The sequence below is a fragment of the Erpetoichthys calabaricus genome, chromosome 16, assembly GCF_900747795.2.
Source record: "Erpetoichthys calabaricus chromosome 16, fErpCal1.3, whole genome shotgun sequence".
Classification (NCBI taxonomy): Eukaryota; Metazoa; Chordata; class Cladistia; order Polypteriformes; family Polypteridae; genus Erpetoichthys; species Erpetoichthys calabaricus.
In genome coordinates, this window is record NC_041409.2 from 81,277,249 (window position 1) to 81,298,327 (window position 21,079).

The 21,079-nt window shown below is 41.4% G+C and overlaps 1 protein-coding gene across 1 annotated transcript in view; it reads left to right on the plus strand.

Annotated features, from left to right (window-relative positions):
* exd1 (exonuclease 3'-5' domain containing 1) overlaps positions 1–8,586 on the plus strand; it is a 34,238-nt gene extending 25,652 nt beyond the window's left edge. Inside the window, exons 10-11 of the mRNA XM_028822034.2 lie at positions 1,943–2,131; positions 5,375–8,586. Of these exons, the coding sequence (XP_028677867.1) occupies positions 1,943–2,131; positions 5,375–5,689 (504 nt within the window). The 3' untranslated portion in view covers positions 5,690–8,586. The remainder of the gene's footprint in view (positions 1–1,942; positions 2,132–5,374) is intronic.
* Positions 8,587–21,079: the final 12,493 nt, after the last annotated feature.

Genomic DNA, 21,079 nt, shown 5'->3' on the forward strand with positions numbered 1-21,079 from the left:
GATGTTGCTTCTTAAGTACTGGTAAATTTATTTATTTCTTTTTTTATTTGCTTACTTTGCTGCCATTACTGTATATAGATAGATAGATTAAAACACAAACTTTTTTATAAAGTAGTATTTCAAATCTATAGTCGGGTTTGCTTACTCATTAATGAACTGACCAGTGTGGTATGTTGTGTTTTATTTATTTATTTATTTATTTATTTATTTATTTTCTTTTCTCAAATAACAAGCCTTTGTTATAAATTTCTCCTGAGCACTACTGGGAGCAATCATAAGCCTGAAGAATAAAGCTAAATGACAGAACTAATTTTAAGCTCTTCTGAGCTTGGCTTCACCCTGCTGACTATACGCTTTGAAAGGATTCAGACAACACGGCAAACTGGTTTAGGGGCAGCCACCCGTGTACTTAAAATAGGCTGTCAAAAAGCAAAGAGTAGTTCAATAGGTCTTAACAGACATTAGTCCAAAACAGTACTGGTGAGGCAGACAAAACATGGCGGTTTTAAAACCTGGGCAGGCGAAATGATGTCATCTAGACAGGAACCGGAAGTGATGTTATTGGGCCTCCAAACCGGAAGTGATGTCATCAAGCCCACGTGGACTTTCCAGTGGTCCGTGTGCAAAGGAAAAAGAAAGGATCAGTGAACTCTGCCACCCACTGGTCCGGCATGGAATTACCCTTTTTTTTGAGCCCTTTAGCTACCTCCCATGTGCATGACAATGCAGTCGACTTGTCTGTTTGGAATAAAATTCAAATAGGTAAAAACACCACCGCTTAGAAAAAGAAAAATATGGATAACTGCATTAAACAGGAGAACTACAAGATGCTTAAAAAAAAAAAAAAAAAAAAAAAAAAAGGTAAATACAGTATTCCCTCACTTATCGCTGGAGATAGGTTCCAAGGCCGACCGCGATAACTGAATTTCCACGAAGTAGGGACACCATATTTATTTAATTATTTAACGTGTATTTGGACGTTTTTAAACCCTCCCTGTATTGTTTACAACCCACCCTTTACTCTATTAATAACAGGGACAACTGCTAAGCAATATGAAATCGGTAGATAAGTTTACACTTACTGCATAACGAAGTACACATAGCTATATATGACGTGATGATGGTGATGAATATGCTGCGCAGTAAAAATGATGACGATGAAGGTGATAATCCCCTGAATGCAGTAGCAAGAGCACGTTAATGCTGAATGAGTGAGATGAGACTTCCTGGTTAATGCAGCACTCCGTCGCTGAGCCAATCAGCAGCACGTAGGAACTTAACTGCGTGCTCTGATTGGGTAGCTTCTCAGCCATCCGCCAATAGCATCTCTTGTATGAAATCAACTGGGCAAACCAACTGAGGAAGCAAATACCAGAAGTAAAAAGACCCATTGTCTGCAGAAACCCGCGAAGCAGTGAAAAATCCACGTTATATATTTAGATATGCTTACATATAAAATCTGCGAAAAGTGAACCGCGAAGTAGCGAGGGATTACTATACACACAAACAGGAAGGAAAATGTTCCAAAGTTTTTGAAGTGTTTTGACAAAAAACACATTTCTGCAGAAACGTTCAACAGAATGATTTCAGGTCATTTTATGTACTGACTTCAAACTGGCCACATCAGCCATGTGGCTATACCCTAGTGATAAGGCATGATGGTGTTTCTTGGATCCCTGAAAATGACTGGTGATTACCAGTGATCAAGCAGAAATGGTGCAAAAACCACAATCAGATGGCTAAAAAACAGAGGCTTTCATAATCATTTGTAGCTATGTTTTAGATAAGTTCTTTGACAATGTTTTCTGTGACTTTGCTAATATTTTAATGTTTACATGTTTCCTATGCATGTTTCACAGGATGTTGATTTGGATTAAAACAATCTGTTTGAACATCTTTATTTTTTTTTTACTAATTGTATGAATTTCCCATATATTTGCAGAGCCCTGAAATATTTTATGATCGACCGTGTCCTGCTCATTTACTCAGTGCAATGGCATTGTCTGTTGTTCATCTGCAAGAGTTAAGACTAGCCCTGCTGGATGCTCTTATGTCAGACTTTACAAGTTTAGTGGACACTTATCTGAGCATAAACCTTGAGGAACCTGTTCACTTTCAAGCATTGTCTCCGGTAAGGAAAATCATTCAAGTTACATGTATGGAGTACATTTAAATTATCACTTGCATGTCTAATCAAAATGCAGTACATCATCACTCTCCAGCGCCGTGATCAGCAAGTATTACTAATTAAAACATGGGGCCCATCTTTAACCTACTGTATTTATTTTTCCTTATTGAAATGACACTTTGTAAATAAAGTGGATAGTGAAATCTTAAAACTGATTCATAGTCTGCATTAGTATAGTATATGCTTCCTACATCTTTTGGTGGTAAGTTTCACATTTTTGTCTTTAATCTAAACTTTTCAAAACAAATTTTTGGTGAGAATTGGTTAATTTAATTTATAAATGAAAAGGTTGCGGTGATGTTGGCACCCTGCCCAGGGTTTGTTTCCTGCCTTGCACCCTGTGTTGGCTGGGTTTGGCTCCAGCAGACCCCCGTGACCCTGTAATTAGGATATAGTGGGTTGGATAATGGATGGATGAAAAGGTTGGTTGAGTACTCTGTGCAGTCTTGATTTGAGCAGAGTCTTTTGTCAGTTCAAAAATGTGATTTCTACATCTGACATTTATGCTCGAATTAACCCCTGGTTTATAGGCTACTTACAAGGTGGTTTGAAGGTTTCTGTGGCCATTGTTAAACTATCATTGAGCATCTCAACTTTAAAAGGTTGTTAGGTAGAATACACATGGAATAACTTGCACTAAAGTGGATGTATTAGTTGTCTGTGTATTGGGGCTTTTGATCAGAGACGCGCTGCTTTCAGTCTTTTGTGTACAGGGAGCAGGATTGGAGGTGTACAATTAGGCAGCCAAGGCTACCATTTTCTGAGTTATCTGCTAAGGATTTTCACCATTTGTCTTGATCTCCACTGGCAGGTTTAGTTCCATTTTAGTAGTAAATCGTTTCCCCTTTATCTTCCATTATAGTATATTGGAAATCACGAGAGGTGGGTAGAGTAGCCAAAAATTGTACTCAAGTAAGAGTAGCGTTACTTCAAAATAATATGACTCAAGTAGAAGTAAAAAGTAGTCATCCAAAAAAATGACTCGAGTAAGAGTAAAAAATTATTTGGTGAAAAGACTACTGTTTGATCATAATAAATTATTTATTTTTTAGAAATGTTGTAATAAGACAGACAAAAATATAAAATAATGTGCAAATTCTGCTATTTCCAAATAATAAAATAAAAAATGAGTAAAAATAAAATCTTTACAAAATAAAGACGCACAAATAACACAAAGTTCCAAATCTTAGTTTTTCACAACAAAGCTTTTGAAGCCAATACCTACAGTAGGTAACATGTATGTTTGAACAGTGCAAACTACTTACAGTGGCAAGATATACTGTACGGTAATCCCTCCTCCATCGCGGGGGTTGCGTTCCAGAGCCACCCGCGAAATAAGAAAATCCGCGAAGTAGAAACCATATGTTTATATGGTTATTTTTATATTGTCATGCTTGGGTCACAGATTTGCGCAGAAACACAGGAGGTTGTAGAGAGACAGGAACGTTATTCAAACATTGCAAACAAACATTTGTCTCTTTTTCAAAAGTTTAAACTGTGGTCCATGACAAGACAGAGATGACAGTTCCGTCTCACAATTAAAAGAATGCAAACATATCTTCCTCTTCAAAGGAAATAGAGAGGAAAGCAAACAAATCAATAGGGCTGTTTGGCTTTTAAGTATGCGAAGCACCGCAGCACAAAGCTGTTGAAGGCGGCAGCTCACACCCCCTCCGTCAGGAGCAGAGAGAGAGAGAGAGAGAGAAAAACAAAACAGTGAAAAATCAATACGTGCCCTTTGAGCTTTTAAGTATGAGAAGCACTGTGCAGCATGTCGCTTCAGGAAGCAGCTGCACACAGAAGGTAGCAACGTGAAGATAATCTTTCAGCATTTTTAGACGAGCGTCCGTATTGTCTAGGTGTGCGAACAGCCCCCCTGCTCACACCCCCTACGTCAGGATCAGAGAAAGTCAGCGCAAGAGAGAGAGAAAAGTAAGCCGGGTAGCTTCTCAGCCATCTGCCAATAGCGTCCCTTGTATGAAATCAACTGGGCAAACCAACTGAGGAAGCATGTACCAGAAATTAAAAGACCCATTGTCCTCAGAAATCTGCGAACCAGCAAAAAATCCGCGATATATATTTAAATATGCTTACATATAAAATCCGCGATAGAGTGAAGCCGCGAAAGGCGAAGCGCGATATAGTGAGGGATCACTGTACACTGACAGTATAATACTGCATATTCACTGGACCTCCAAATAGCACAGCTGATAGAAAATAACATTAGAACAAGGCAGTTTGTGCACGTACAAGAAGTCTCACTTTACCTTGACTGTCTGTGTCTGTGCATATTTGGTTAAAACGTGCCTGTTCTTCACTCAGTGAAGTGATGGTTAAGCTTCAGCAGGTATTGGCTCTCATTTTTCATGTATTCTTTCTTTCCCTGTCCGCTATCTGTGAGGAATTTGTGCCGCTATGCCGCCACAGTTTGTGTGTGGTAATGTGACCGCATGGCTACGTCTGATTTGTGAAATGGAGCCGTGTAATTATTGTTGCTACGTCTGATTGGTGAAACAGTCATGCAGTAGATCCACTGGTGGCTTCTCTCTGGCAAAAATATTGCGTATATAATGGGGACAATAAGTAACAATTCGAGTGTTGCCCAATGTAGCGGAGTAAGAGTAGCGTTTCTTCTTCACAAATGTACTCAAGTAAAGTAAAAAGTATGGTGCAGTAAAACTACTCTTAGAAGTACAATTTTTAAAAAGTTACTCAAGTAAATGTAACAGAATAAATATAACTCCTTACTACCCACCTCTGGAAATCACTGTATTATTTTCTTTTGAGTTTAGCAAAATAATATTGCAGCATGAAAGGCACAATTATTACAGCTGCTGCCTCACAGATCTGTACGACTGAGAATCCAGGACTTGCCATTACCTATTTGTCTTTGTGTGTGTGTGTGTGTTTATCTTTATTTATTTTTTTTCTTTTTCTAGCCACTGTGATTTATTTTTTCCTCCCACATTAGGTTAACTGACAAATCTAAATTAGTCCCATGATGAGTGAGAGTGAATGGGTGGATGCATGGATCTCCCTTGGGATAGTGCATCCGACGCAGCAGAGAGAGTCTCCCTCCTGACTGGTTTGATCAAGTTTAAAGTTAGATGAAAACTAAAAACAAAAAGGCCTTTCTTCTTCATATTATTTAGTTTTTTAATGCTTTTTTTATTTTTCTGTGCACAGGATTCTATTCTGGATCTTCCCAAAGAACTGAGGCAGCTGGAGGTAAAAGCAAAGCAGCGTCGGGAATGGGCTCAGAAAGAGTATCAAATGAATGAAGTTGGCCTTCTAATTCGGCCTTCTCTCCCACTTGGTGAAGAAATTGTAAATAAAAGACCAGAAAGCAGACCTTACCACCAGAATTTAAAATACACGAATGGTTCTGAAACTTTACGTAATAGCAAAGCCAAATGTATTCCTTGGAGTAAAGCTTGCCTTCAGCCTACATTTGGTGCCACGTGTTCTGAGACAACAGATGCTGAAGTACAAGATGAATAAGTGACCTGGAGTCGCACATTGAATAACTGATAGTGATTGAACATAGCAACCTGGAGTTCTTAAAATCAAACATTTTTATGCTGAATACACACACCAGCCTGTCAAATTGTTTGAGTAACAATACAATTAAGTGTATAACTGCTTTTATAATTTAGTGAAATTGAACTCGGATTCAGCAGATCTGTAGTCTGTAAGCATGGGGGCGTCACTTTTAAGAATTTCAGCTTTGAAAGCTTCAGTGGAAACCGTAAAGTTGGTTACCCAACCATGTACTTCAAGAGCTATATAATATTGGATAAGATTATCAATTCCAGCTCAGCTTTTCAGAGAATGAACAATCAGTTCTGCTGTCAACAAGTAATAATCACATTTGCCTTGCCAGCCTTCTTTAATGAATGACACGATTCACATTGTGCCGTTTCTTTTCTTTTCTTTTTTTTTTGTACATTTGATTATACTCGTTGCACATCTTATTTTTTTGGCAGAGCTGATGTAAGGTGTTTCCATATTGTGCTGGGTTCACTAAGAAGGAGGATATCCTGAAGTTTATCAAGTGTTGTGTGCTAATGGCTAAGGTGCTGAACTGTCATGTGTTCATTTCCTTGTTCAGTTCTCATGACTAATTCTTTATGTGAGCAAATTATCTGCCAGTGCTTCACATATGCAAATATGAAAGCAATTGTAGCAGTAAAACTTGTTTTTTTTTTCCATAGCATAGGTATAACATGTAAAATGTACAGAAACAAATGGTTAAAAAAAAAAAAAATCAATTCCACAGAAGGTGTCAGGACAGATGCCAGCACATCACCGAGCCAGCCATGTTGCACATCCACACTCAAACGGAGCCAATTTAGCTAAACCTGTAAGTGTTTAGGAATGCGGGAGGAAATTCCATACACAAACAAGGAGATGACAGGGGCCGGAGTTTAAACCTAGGACCCTCGATCTGTTGAGCAGCAGTGCTAATCAGTACGCCACCTAAAAACGGCTTTCACATATTAGCCATTTGCAGAACATTGATGAAAAAAAAAAATGTACAACAGTTCAGCTAAATTAGATATTCATATGCAGTGTGAAATGGCTAAGGAAGTGGAGTTTTCGAGCCACTAGGTTGCCTACTTGTTGCTTGCCTTCAGCCCCTGTTAGTCCCTGATCAAGTCACTCGTCCTGTATACTGTGTATGTTCACTTTCAAAGTGTCTCGGGATTGTGTCCAGTACAAAAGGATGCTCAATAAAGTAAAGGTGGTTTATCCTTGGGATAACAGGATTAGCCAATCAAAAAAAAAAAAGTAAATTTTTAATGCGTTGGCATGGTGGCACAGTGGTTAGCACTGTTATTGCTTTCCTGTGAGGTCTGCTGGTTTTCATTTTTGTCTGTAAGTCTTACTCTTCAGGCACTAAAGTTGTCATGCAGGTTAGGGTTAAGTAGATACTCTGAATTGACCCAGTGAGTGACTAGCATTCTGTCTAGAGGGCTGCTTCCTACTTTGTATCAAATGATGACTTGCTGGTCAGCATCTTCAAAGAAGGAAGCTGATGGTCAATGGTATGTCATAAGTACCTGTGATTCTCATTTTGGAGAATAATAACACTAGAATTCTTTTGTTTGTTTTAATCTTCACCTTTTTGTTCTGCTATGACTTCTGATGGTGCCTAAGCATTGATTGCTTTTTGCTCTGCTAGGAGACCAACCGTCCCAATAATAAGACAGTTGATTATTTTTCACATACTAGACTTTATTTGACGCATTTGAAAAAGGCTATTTACAAAGTGGTTGAAGGTTTTTGTGGCCATTCTTGAAGTATCATTGAGCATCCCATCTTTAAAAGGTTGTTAGGTGGAATACACCTGGAATAACGTAACTAATACATTCACTTTAGTGCGTCTGTGTATTGGGGCTTTTGATCAGAGGTGCGCTCCATTCACTCTTTTCTGTACAGGGAGTTGGACTAGGGGTGTACAATTAGACCCATCATGGGCATATACTGGTGATTCTCAAACATTTAATGTATTTAATAATTGGTATTGGGTCTGAATCATTTAGGTAGCTTATTCAAGTGTGAAACACTGCACAGAAAACGTTAAATCCTAAGCATCGCTCAAATGTGGCTTCGTTCCTGGAGTATGCAGAGAATTCAGTGTTGTTCATAAAGACTTCTAGAGGATCTTGACAGTTCACTGTATACTTGAAATATGGGAAGTGTCATGATTGGACATTCTCCAAAAATAAATTGTATTGGGAATTTAATATTTCTTGAGTCACTCGTATTGTTTGGTATTTTGCTTTACCTTGCAGGAATGAGTACAATATGTACATGAAACAAAAGAAAAATTTTAGAACATAAAGGGAAGGGTGGAGTTCAGAAATAAAATGTTGCCCTGAAAAAGACGACACATAAGCAGTAACCGGTAGGAAAAATGGGCAAAAGTCGGCACTCCTAACATGTCTTCCCTATAATTTTTTTTTTTTCTGGATCTGAGTCACTAATGACAGAAACTTTAACTAGAGAAGTATCGTCTTTTTCCTGTTTTTCCTAAACATAATCAAACAGGCCTTATAATAATAGTTTCCATCTCACAGGTCAAGCTTCTGATACTGAATGCAAACGTTACAAGCTAGTTAGCATCAGTGACGTCAAGTGTGAGCGCTCACAGTAACGGCTCTTAGGCCTTAACAACACACATGGTGGCCATGCCCTCATGAGGTCTTCAATATGTGATGCTTTATGATAAGTAAAAATTCACACAAAATTGAATTTTTAGTGAAATTTATACGTTTTTGTCTTGCAAAAAAAAATTCCTGACTAGTGAAATGTTTGCGACTGAGACACGAATAAGAATGTTTGTTTAGTTCCTGTTTGGAAGCATTTTTCTCTATTAATTCTGCATGTGTCTGTCAGCCATGTTCTGTTTAAATAAAGTTCTGTACTAAAAAAATTATCACTGTACTCCTTTCCTGTATTGTATAGAAGTGTGACTCCTGTTGTGGCATTTCTGATTGTATGACGGCAGCTTTGCCAACTATGAAGACAATATTGGCAGTTGCGATTCTAAAGATAGGTGGTTGACAGAAATAATATTAAGCTCTGCACCTCTTGCATCATGGGTATCCTCACCTGCATCTACAGGAAGCAAGAAACAGGTAAGTGTCCTCCGTTTTGCACAGAGTTGTGTTTTAGTGCGACTTTGAGTGAACACGTCTGTAACAGTTACAACTTCTGTAAAAATGATCACAGGTCCATATTACAGCATAATGTGGAAACGGACACTAAAAACCAGGATGGTCAGGGCTTCTGCGTCACAGCCCTTGGTTCAAATCCGGTGGCTGCTGACAGTAGAGACATTTATTTGTCACACGGGGGAATTTAGCTTTTTAACAAAGTTCAGTAAATAACAAACAATAGCAGTGCCCTCATAAACACACCAGAATTACTAAAAAGGAAGAAAACTTTTTACTTGCCTAAAGATAAAAAGAGTAGTCCCGGTTGCTGCGTGGCGATTCAGCTGTAGTAAAGATGTTAAATAATTTTTGTGTTTTCCCACAACACCGTTTTGAATTTGTGGTATCACCATTTTCTATGAGCTTGTGTTCTGATTGCTGTGTGGTTGCCATGAAGTGATGTCCAGAAGAATTATGCATAAAAGAGGACTACCATTACCTTTGATTTATCAGCATTTATGGATAAACCTTCTAAAACTTTTCACCGATGCTTCATATCTAGTCCCATTTTTTTTATTATGACTTGGCTGTGATTTTTGACTTTGTTCTCCAAATCTGTTTTAGGTTTGATGATTTACATTAACTCTTTCAGGGCTGATTTTGACTTTTGTCAAAATTCAGGCGTAGAGGATGGTAATCTGCTGAAACATGAGACACAACTCGCCCTTACTTTTTAATTCAACTCTTTTTGCTTGAAGGAAAGTTATGTAGCTTTTTTGATTTGACCTCGATTCCCTGTGCGTGCATGAGTAGTGAAGAGCAAACCGCCTCAAAAATGGCATCAGCATCTGATGAGACAAAAGCAAATGTGCAAAGCAAAATACTCCATGGACATTTTCTGTATTATCGCTGAATTAATCTGACTTTGCAGACTGAATTTGATGCAAGTGATCTGGAGATGGATATCGAAAACATCAGACTATTGGTCCCCAGTTGATCGTGGTACTATGAAGATCTCCGATCTCTTCCTAGCAGTTTTATTTATATGCAGTACATTTGTTACTTTTTATTATTTGTGATTTTTTTTTTATTTGTGTTTATTTATTACTTATCTATTCATTCCTGTTCCAGTGTGGTGCTGAGGTGTCACCCACTGTACTTGGGTCCCAATCCAGGTGGCTTGGTGTGTGGTGGGTCAGTGCATGCTCCCAAACTCGCTCGCTCTCCTCTATTCATTACCTGTTATTTATTTAACTATTTATTATAGCAGTGTTTCTTAACCATTATGGCAGCAGAACCTAGTTTTTACCCCCTTGGTGAAGTGAGTTTAACTGGAAGTGTGTGTTCCCCCTTGGTGACATATTGATGGTCATTTTATATTTCTTCCATTTCTGAGTAATCACATCAACAGTTGTCACCTTAATAATAATTCTTTACATTTATATAGAGCTTTTCTCACTACTCAAAGCGCTCTCCACACAGGGAGGACCCGGGAAGTGAACCCACAATCTCCTGACTGCAAAGCAGCAGCACTACCATTGCGCCACCTGCAAGCTTCTTGCTGAAGGTCTTGTAACCCACTCCAGCCTTGTGCAGGTCTTGTCCCTGACGTCCTGTGACAGCTCTTTGGTCTTGCCCGCGGTGGTGGAGAGGTTAGAATGGAAGAAATTGACTCTGTGGAGACGTAAAGAGTTGACATCAGGGGTATTTGTAATTGATTGGCTGTGCACCCATACGGCACACAGAATACAATCTGTAGGTGCCAGAATTCTGGCTGGGTTGTAGGAGAGCACTTTGTTCTCTCAATGACACACAAACCAATTTATAACTTTCATGTAATGTGTTTTTTCTGGATTTTTGGTTGATTTTCTGTCTCTCCCCATTAAAATGAAACTACCTTAAAAAATTAAGAGACTGTTCATTTGTTTGTAAGTGAGCAAACTTACAAATCCAACAGGGGCTCAAATACTCATTTCCCCAACTGTAAGAACTTCTAGCTTAGATAACTGGAGAACTGCTGTAGTCAATGACCGGGCTAGAGATGGACATAAGATGGTCAGGCCTGTGCAGATGTTCATTTGAAGTCAGCAGGTCCAGCCAGCTGTGTCCGAAAAAGGAACAGACCGTTTGATGCTGGATAGTTCACAACGAATAGGTGGACATTTGACGGTTCCTTTTGTCATTTGCATCTAATAAGGAGCAGTTTACGAATAAAATAAGGCTCGGGAATCTTAATAAGCAAGTCTGCAACAATGAAGCATTGGAATGTTGCTTATAAGTGCTTCAGCGGCAATAAATGACCCCCCATTAAGAAATCAGATGGGGGGGGGAAAAAACCTACAGCCGCTATAGTCTTTCAGGACCATCTGTGCAGACCCCTGCCATTATACCTCTCTGCAGTATCCATCCATCCATCCATTTTCCAACCCGCTGAATCCAAACACAGGGTCACAGGGGTCTGCTGGAGCCAATCCCAGCCAACACAGGGCACAAGGCAGGAACCAACCCCTGGCAGGGTGCCAACCCACCGCAGGACACACACAAACACACCCATACACCAAGCACACACTAGGGCCAATTTAGAATTGCCAATCCACCTAACCTGCATGTCTTTGGACTGTGGGAGGAAACCGGAGCGCCCGGAGGAAACCCACGCAGACACGGGGAGAACATGCAAACTCCACGCAGGGAGGACCTGGGAAGCGAACCCAGATCTCCTAACTGCGAGGCAGCAGCGCTACCACTGCGCCACCGTGCCGCCCCTTTGCAGTATCCTCATATTTTAAAACAAAAGAACAAAGCAAACCTGGCTAAAACATAATGTCTTAACAAATCCTAGCGCCATGGCACAAGCTGGGCTGTGCTGCTTGCAATCTTTTTTAGCTTGTTGACAGATGCTAAGTGGCTCTTTTCAGGATTCTGCATTTCCTGCCAGCCACAATAACAGACGACGCGCTCGGCTTCCTGTTTCTCAGAGGCCTAGGCTTGGTACGGAAGGAACTGAGCAGTGGTCACACGATAGCAAGTCTGTGGGAAGCTCACCTTTCCATTACTCGAAGACCCCTCATACCTTCTGCAGTGTCGTTGGCCTCTGACGTCAAAGGCGGCCATCACTTTTCTTTAGTGTTGAAAGCCTGAATTCCCTATAACTCCGTTATTGAGAGCTTGAGTTCTTGAGAGACGTCTCACACAACCCACATTTTCCTTCCCCTACTTGTTGCGTCTCCTAACGAGAGTGAGTGAGTGAGTGGGTTTGTAATATGCATCTCCCAGTTTCACGATAATGGGTGTCCTGGTGAGCTCTCGCAGCATATGTCTGGTCTCCCTCAATCGCTGACCCCCGGCCTTGTACTTGGTGAAGCCACACAAGCGCATTGTAGAAAGTGGACTACGTGGCTGCCAGCTCTAAATGGACTGCCTGTAATCAAGTGTGTGACAGACTGGCATTGCGTCGAGGGTTTATTCCTGCCTTGCTCCTACTGTTCCTCATAACCCTGTAATGTATAAACCTGATTAAAAACATGGATGTAGGGATGAATTAGTGATTTGCAACACTGGGTCGCAGTTTTATTTAATTGTTGATTTACTAAGAAATACCTTTTTGTTTTTGATTATTAACAGCAACAACAACATTTATTTCTATAGCACGTGCTTTACAAGTTTAAGAAAGAAAAATATAAAAATAAAATTAGGCAATACAAATGAACAAAGATTAAAGTAAGGTCCAATGGCCAAGGAGCTGAGAGGACTGGAGAAAAAAACAAAATCTGCAGGGGTTCCAAGGCCACGAGACCACCCAGCCCCCCAAGGGCATTCTACCTAACATCAATGATCTCAATCAGTCCTCATGGTTTTCACGCTTCATGTGGAAGAATTAGATGATGATGGTCATGTGGACCTCTGGGCTACAATCCATCATTGTAGGGACATCACGGTGCTTTGATCAGGTGGTGGTGGTGCAGACCGCCACCACAGAAAACCGGAAAGAGAACAGCAGAGAAAATCGGGGTTAGTACGGATTGTGGAGCCATGATAAAAATGGTAATTAAATGCATATACAGAATATCAGGGTTTCATTAAAATGAAGCTATGAGAAAGCCATGTTAAAGTAATGAGTTTTTAGCAGTTTTATAAAGTGCTTCATCGTATTAGCCTGGCGAATTTCTATCGGTAAGCTATTCCAGATTTTAGGTAAGTACATTTTTGGAAATAAGATCTAGAGTAATGATGCATCCCACCAAAATGGACATAATTACTAGTCTAGGTGGTGTGATCTTCATGGAGTCAATGGAGGCTCTGATGGGGGCTCTCGAGAGACCGAGTGAGGAGTCTGAGTGTCTGGGCTTGCGAGTGTCCTGATAAAAACCAACAGCCAGGCCTTTAATGACCTCTTGGGCTCAGCGATCAGTAGTGTGTCTGTCTGCAGAGAGAGTGTCGACCTCATTGAAAGTCACCGACATTCACATCTCTGGTGATGCTTCCTATGAAATCAGTAGATGGATTGGGAGAGCATGGGGGTGGGTCATGAGGTCGTTAGAAAGGGGTGTGTGGTGCTCCCGATATCTCTGCAAAAGGATGAAGGTCCCAATCTTTCGAGTCCTGGTGCTTTCTGTCTTATTATATGGTTGCGAGACATGGACTCAATCCAGTGACCTGAGACAAAGACTGGACTCCTTTGGTCCTGTGTCTTTGGTACCACTGGTTTGACTTTGTGTTGAACATGCAGTTGTTCATGGAGTCCTGAATAAGGCACATTACCTGCATTGTGAGGGAGCATTAGTTATGGCACTACAACCATGTGGTGCGATTCCCTTAGAGTGATCCAGCTTGCAGGATCCCCATTGTTGAAGACCTGAGTGGCTGGACCAGGTGAAGAGGATACCCACGTAACACCTGGCTGTGGCAGATAGAGGGTCATTTTTGAAGAGTTTGTTGTCAACCAGGATCCAGAGCTGTTTTGTCATCTGGTGGGTGCAGCAACACGCTGTACCAGTGCATGCTCCCCATCCTGATCTGACCTGAGGACATCCATCCATCCATCCATTATCCAACCCGCTATTTCCTAACTACAGGGTCATGGGGGTCTGCTGGAGCCAATCCCAGCCAACACAGGGTGCAAGGCAGGAACAAACCCTAGGCAGGGCGCCAGCCCACCGCAGGGTGCACACACCCACACACCAAGCACACACAGTAGGGACAATTTGGGATTGCCAATGCACCTAACCTGCATGTCTTTGGACAGTGGGAGGAAACCAGAGCACCCGAAGGAAACCCATGCAGACACGGGGAGAACATGCAAACTCCACGCAGGGAGGACCCGGGAAGCGGACCCAGGTCTACTAACTGCGAGGCAGCAGCGCTACCCACTGTGCCACCCTCAGGACATCTCACCTGGAATCTGAACTTGGAAGATGTTGTTTTGATTTCCTCTCTTTCTGTCATATATTAGGACGCCCGACGGAAGGAGGGCTCATTTTGTCATGTTTTCCTCCAGGGTGTGTTCCCTGGCTTATGTTAATTTTCATTTTCTGTGTCTTCTTTGTCTATCTTAAAGAATTATTTTTCCAAGGTTTGCTGTGTTTGTATATTTTTGGTTACTGTTGTTTAGTTTGCTGTTTACGATTGATGTATTACATGTTTTTCCATTTCGCTGCCGAGTGTGAAGTGGCTAGAATGAGGATCAGCACCTCCATGTCCGAGGTTGTGGTTCTGTCATAGAAAAGAGTGGGGATGCTCTCTCCAGGTGAGGAAGATGGAGCGGCTGCAGTAGTTCTGCATGCTCCGGACCGACCCATGGTAGAAGCTGAATCAAAAGGCAAAAATCTTGCTTTATTGATGGATCTTCATCCTGGTTCTCACTTATGGTCATGTGGGTAATGACCTAAAAAATGAGATTGTAAGCACAAGTGGCAGAAATGAGATTTCATCTTTGTAAGGTGGCTGGGCTAACACTCCATAATAGATTGAGAAGCTCAGCAATTTGGGAGAGTCTCTAGGCAGAGTTGCTGCTCCTCTGGATTGAGAAGAGTCAGCTGAGGTCGCTTGAGCTCCTCTTAAGGATGCCCTCCTCGATGGGTGGACCTTCCCCAAGCTGCACCTCAGCAGAGACCCTGGACCCATTGGAGGGATTATATCTCCGCTATCTTGGAATTGCCGAGGAATTCCCAACAGAAGAGCTAGGAATCTGGAGCTGGGGAGAAGGACATCCGGACTAACCTGCTTGTCTATTGCAAACCTCACCAGGAAAAGCAGTTTCAGAAAATGAGATGACATGAGATCAGAGCAGATGTTCTCCCGTGTCCTTTGTATCTTGTTTTTGGAATCCAAAAAAGATGGAGCTGCCTTAACGTCCCAGCTGATGGACCACCTTCCACCTATATATTGTTAGCTGAGAAGTGGATCCTTCAATATTTACTGTGAGTATTGTTTTCCTGCTTCTGTTTTTGGCTCTCTGATTACTGGCTTACATTTAAGATGTGTTTGTTCTGGTTTGCCTTGCCTTATTACACAAACCCTATTCTTGCCTCCTTTTTTGTAAATGAAATAAAAATGACTTTATTTATGAAGACTTGGAATTTGAACTTGTCTGACAAGCCAGAGGCCTTTTATGGTTTTGCTACCTTGTAAAACATTTATGTATGTTTTAAAGATATGTGGGCCATTTAATCAAGAATTTTGAATTTGTGTTTGGGCCTGTCTAGGCCAATACCTGCCTGTAGAGTCTGGGACCTGGCTCTCTGAGATGAGACATTTTGGGCAGGCTTGAAAAGACTCTGGCCATGCCATCATAGGGTACTCCTGCACCTGCACCTGTGCGTGATTTAGGCCAAATAAAAGCTAAAGAACTAAACGGTCACATTGTGGTAAGATGATGTGGGGAGAACATCCAAACTCAACACAGACAGCCGCTAGGTTGTTAATTTTGAGGCAACAGCATTAACATATATTCCACCGAAACTCCCATTTTTTAAAATTTTATTGCTTATTTTTTCAAAGGAAGACTTACAGACTTGTATGTGATGTCCTAAATCCTAAATTAGAATTTTGTGTGTCCCGAACAGATGGTGGTCAGCATTGTGAGCTCTCTTCACCCTCTTAATCACTTCTTTAGGGTGCAACTTCAATTTAGGCTATCCACAGAAGGTCTCGGATGACTCTTGGATTGTGGACAGCATAAATAATGAAAATGTAGAGCTCTGTAGGAAGGGGTGGAGAACTTTATCATCATCTAGTGCAGGAAGAACCGCCTGGAACTGAACAATGAAAATTGTGGTGGAGCCAATGGGGTAAGACACCATATTTGGAGACATGATGGGGTTGGTGAAGTTCTATAAATACCAGAGAGTCCATCGGAACAGGAGAGTGGGCAACAAAGTCCTGCTTTAGAAAAGGCCTGGGGCAAACCCATCTTTGTAAGGCTACTCAGGTCACATAATGTGTGTGACAAGCTGCCGAGCATCTTCTGCCTGGAACTAAGCAATGAAGATTGTGGTGGAGCCAATGGGGTAAGACACCATATTTGGAGACATGATGGGGTTGGTGAAGTTCTATAAATACCAGAGAGTCCATCGGAACAGGAGAGTGGGCAACAAAGTCCTGCTTTAGAAAAGGCCTGGGGCAAACCCATCTTTGTAAGGCTACTCAGGTCATATAATGTGTGTGACAAGCTGCTGAGCATCTTCTGCCTGCCCATAGTGGCCAATGTAACATTATATGCTGTGGCATGAAGGCCTGGCATGAGCTATAGGGACACCAAAATGATGAGGAAGGGCAGCTTCTTAGGGGACTAACCTTATTCTCCTTGGAGGAGCTGGCAGAAAGTGGGCAATGGTAAAATTAGGGGGTTTCATGATTAATGTTGCCCATTCCTTTCAGGGTGTGTTGTTCTGGGGCACATTTTTGCCTATAGCTATTAGACCATAAAATGCTCACTCACATTGTGCTAGTCTTCACCCAAGCCCATTGTAATCAGCACCATCTATGTATACAACAATAGTCAGTCTATCTATCTATCTATCTATCTATCTATCTATCTATCTATCTATCTATCTATCTATCTATCTATCTATCTATCTATCTATCTGAATCATCTTCAGAAAATGGATGAATGAAATGCTGTACATACAAATTCTTTAAAGTTACCATGTAATTTCCTTGCAACTGTTTTTCATAAGGGAGTTGTTCTTGTTGTATCGACAAACACTGAGCATGTGCATGTGATCAGATTTTCACAAATTTTCATAATTCAAGCAATTTATGGAAATTGAACAATATTTGTATTTTTCCCACACTTTCCCAATAAAATGTCACATCCTTTAGTTCATAGATTTTTCCACTAGATGGCAATAACATGTTTTTTTGTTTTGTTTTGTTTTCTGGATCTTTGTCTTCTATTTGTTGGTGAAGTGATTTTCATATTGAAGACAGATGAGGCTCACCTTGAATATTTCAGAGTTTATTGGTACAAAGTTCATAAATGTTTACACTTATTAGTTCACAAATGGATGCAGGTGTGTGTGTGTACATATGTTAATATGAATGTTGCATGTTTTTATATTAGTAAGTCTGTGTAAGTACTATGAGCCAGTATTCTAAGAAAATTGTTGAATACTGTAAAATGAAAATATAAAAATATTTGAGAATAGAAAAAGTTCCATATAAATAAAATGTATTATTATTATTATTATTATTATTATTATTATTATTATTATTATTATTATTATAGTAGTAGTATATTAGTAGATTTGTCAAGCAACATCTTAATTTAACCCAGGAATACGATGAGGTCAAAATTTAAATAAAAAACCACTTGTTTCTATCTATCTATCTATCTATCTATCTATCTATCTATCTATCTATCTATCTATCTATCTATCTATCTATCTATCTATCTATCTATCTATCTATCTATCTATCTATCTATTATATGGTGACTTTCTTCATCTATCTATCTATCTATCTATCTATCTATCTATCTATCTATCTATCTATCTATCTATCTATCTATCTATCTATCTATAGTGCCATTCACATCTATATGTCTGTCTGTTCATCTATCTACAAATAAGGAATTAGACAAGAAAAGGTTTTTCGGGAAGGCCACCCCATATACTGAAAAAACAGCAAAATAAAACAAGCATGTTTTTATTGATGGAGAAGTACAGAGAAGGCCAGAATGAGTTGCATTGTGTCTTTGTGGACCTGGAGAAAGCATATGACAGGGTGCCTCGAGAGGAGCTGTGGTATTGTATGAGGAAGTCCGGAGTGGCAGAGAAGTACGTAAGAGTTGTACAGGATATGTACGAGGGAAGTGTGACAGTGGTGAGGTCTGTGGTAGGAGTGACGGATGCATTCAAGGTGGAGGTGGGATTACATCAGGGATTGGCTCTGAGCCCTTTCTTATTTGCAATGGTGATGGACAGGTTGACAGTTGAGATTAGACAGGAGTCCCGAGGGATGGATAGATAGATAGATAGATAGATAGATAGATAGATAGATAGATAGATAGATAGATAGATAGATAGATAGATAGATAGATAGATAGATAGATAGATAGATAGATAGATAGATACTTTATTAATCCATCCATCCATCCATTTTCCAACCCACTGAATCCGAACACAGGGTCACGGGGGTCTGCTGGAGCCAATCCCAGCCAACACAGGGCACAAGGCAGGAACCAATCCTGGGCAGGGTGCCAACCCACCGCAACTTTATTAATCCCAAGGAGAAATTCACATACTCCAGCAGCAGCATACTGATAAAGAAAATATTAAATTAAAGAGTGATAACAATGCAAGTATAACAGACAATAACTTTGAATAATGTTAACGTTTACCCCCCCCGGGTGGAATTAAAGAGTCGCATAGAGTGCAGGAGGAATGATCTTCTCAGTCTGTCAGTGGAGCAGGACGGTGACAGCAGTCTGTCGCTGAATTTGCTCCTCTGTCTGGAGATGACACTGTTTAGTGGATGCCGTGGATTCTCCATGATTGACAGGAGCCTGCTCAGCGCCCGTCGCTCTGCCATGGATGTCATACTTTCCAGCTCCGTGTCTACAATAGAGCCTGCCTTCCTCACCAGTTTATCCAGGTGTAAGGTGTCCCTCTTCTTTATGCTGCACACCACCGTGTAGAAGAGGGAGCTCGCCACAACCGTCTGATAGTACATTTCCAGCATCTTATTGCAGATGTTGAAGGACGCCAGCCTTCTAAGGAAGTATAGCCGGCTCTGTCCTCTCTTGCACAGAGCATCAGTATTGGCAGTCCAGTCTAATTTATCATCCAGTTGCACTCCCAGGTATTTATAGGTCTGTACCCTCTGCACACAGTCACTTCTGATGATCACGGGGTCCATGAGGGGTCTGGGCCTCCTAAAATCCACCACCAGCTCTTTGGTTTTGCTGGTGTTCAGGTATAGGTGGTTTGAGTCGCACCATTTAACAAAGTCCTTGGTTAGGTTCCTATACTCCTCCTCCTGCCCACTCCTGATGCAGCCCATGATAGCAGTGTCATCAGTGAACCTTTGCACGTGGCAGGACTCCGAGTTGTATTGGAAGTCTGATGTATATAGGCTGAACAGGACCGGAGAAAGTACAGTCTCCTGTAGCACTCCTGTGTTGCTGATCACAATGTCAGACCTGCAGTTCCCGAGACGCACATACTGAGGTCTGTCTTTAAGATAGTCCACGATCCATGCCACCAGGTATGAATCTACTCCCATCTCTGTCAGCTTGTCCCTAAGGAGCAGAGGTTGGATGGTGTTGAAGGTGCTAGAGAAGTCCAGAAACATAATTCTTATAGCACCACTGCCTCTTTCCAAGTGGGAGAGTGATTGGTGTAGCATGTAGATTATGGCATCCTCCACTCCCACCTTCTCCTTGTATGAGAACTGCAGAGGGTCGAGGGCGTGACGGACCTGTGGCCTCAGATGGCGAAGCAGCAGCCGTTCAATGGTCTTCATCACATGTGATGTCAGGGCGACAGGCAATGATGTTTGCTGATGGCATTGTGATCTGTAGCGATAGTAGGGAGCAGGTTGAGGAGACCCTGGAGAAGTAGAGATATGGAGAAATGAAGGTCAGTAGGAACAAGACAGAATACATGTGTGTAAATGAGAGGGACGTCAGTGGAATGGTGAGGATGCAGGGAGTAGAGTTGGTGAAGGTGGATGAGTTTAAATACTTGGGATCAACAGTACAGAGTAATGAGGATTGTGGAAGAGAGGTGAAGAAGAGAGTGCAGACAGGGTGGAATGGGTGGAGAAGAGTGTCAGGAGTGATTTTTGACAGACGAGTACCAGCAAGAGTGACAGGGAAGGTCTACAGGACAGTAGTGAGACCAGCTATGTTATATGGGTTGGAGACGGTGGCACTGGCCAGAAAGCAGGAGACAGAGCTTTCGGGGGCAGAGTTAAAGATGCTAAGACTTGCACTAGGTGTGATGAGGTTGGACAGGATTAGAAACGAGGACATTAGAGGGTCAGCTCAGGTTGGACGGTTGGGAGACAAAGTCAGAGAGGCGAGATTGCATTGGTTTGGACATGTGCAGAGGAGAGATGCTGGGTATATTGGGAGAAGGATGCTAAGGACAGAGCCGCCAGGGAAGAGGAAAAGAGGAAGACCTAAGAGAAGGTTTATGGATGTGGTGAGAGAGGACATTCAGGTGATGGGTGTGACAGAGCAAGATGACGAGGACAGGAGGATACGGAAAAAGATGATCTACTGTGGCAACACCTAACTGGAGCAGCCGAAAGAAGAAGAAGACGTTCACAACTGAAATGATCTAACAGGGTCAGTCTGTTTTATAAATATGGTGGATAGGAGGAAGAGGTGGAGTTAGGGTGGCCACAACAGGAACTGACATTGCAGGAAGGTGAATTCTGGGTACCGGAAGTGATGTTACGGTGTTGCGGTAGGGATGTCACTGAGAGGCAGGGCCTTCAACTGAACTGCTGGGAAACAAGAGGAGAGAGGATCAGTTGCGAGCACCAACCCCTGGTCTGGCTGATAAATAACACAATTTGAGCCTGTAAAGTGTTCCCCACGCGCCTGTGTGTGACATTATCTATAGCGCAGGTAAGGAAGTATACAACAGACAAAAGTGGAGGAAGCTGGTCCAGTATAGTATAGTATAAAACACATTATTTTAATATGGCCTTCTCATAACTTCACTGTAATTTAATCCTGATACTCTGTATATCCAATTCATTATAATAACTATTCATGGTG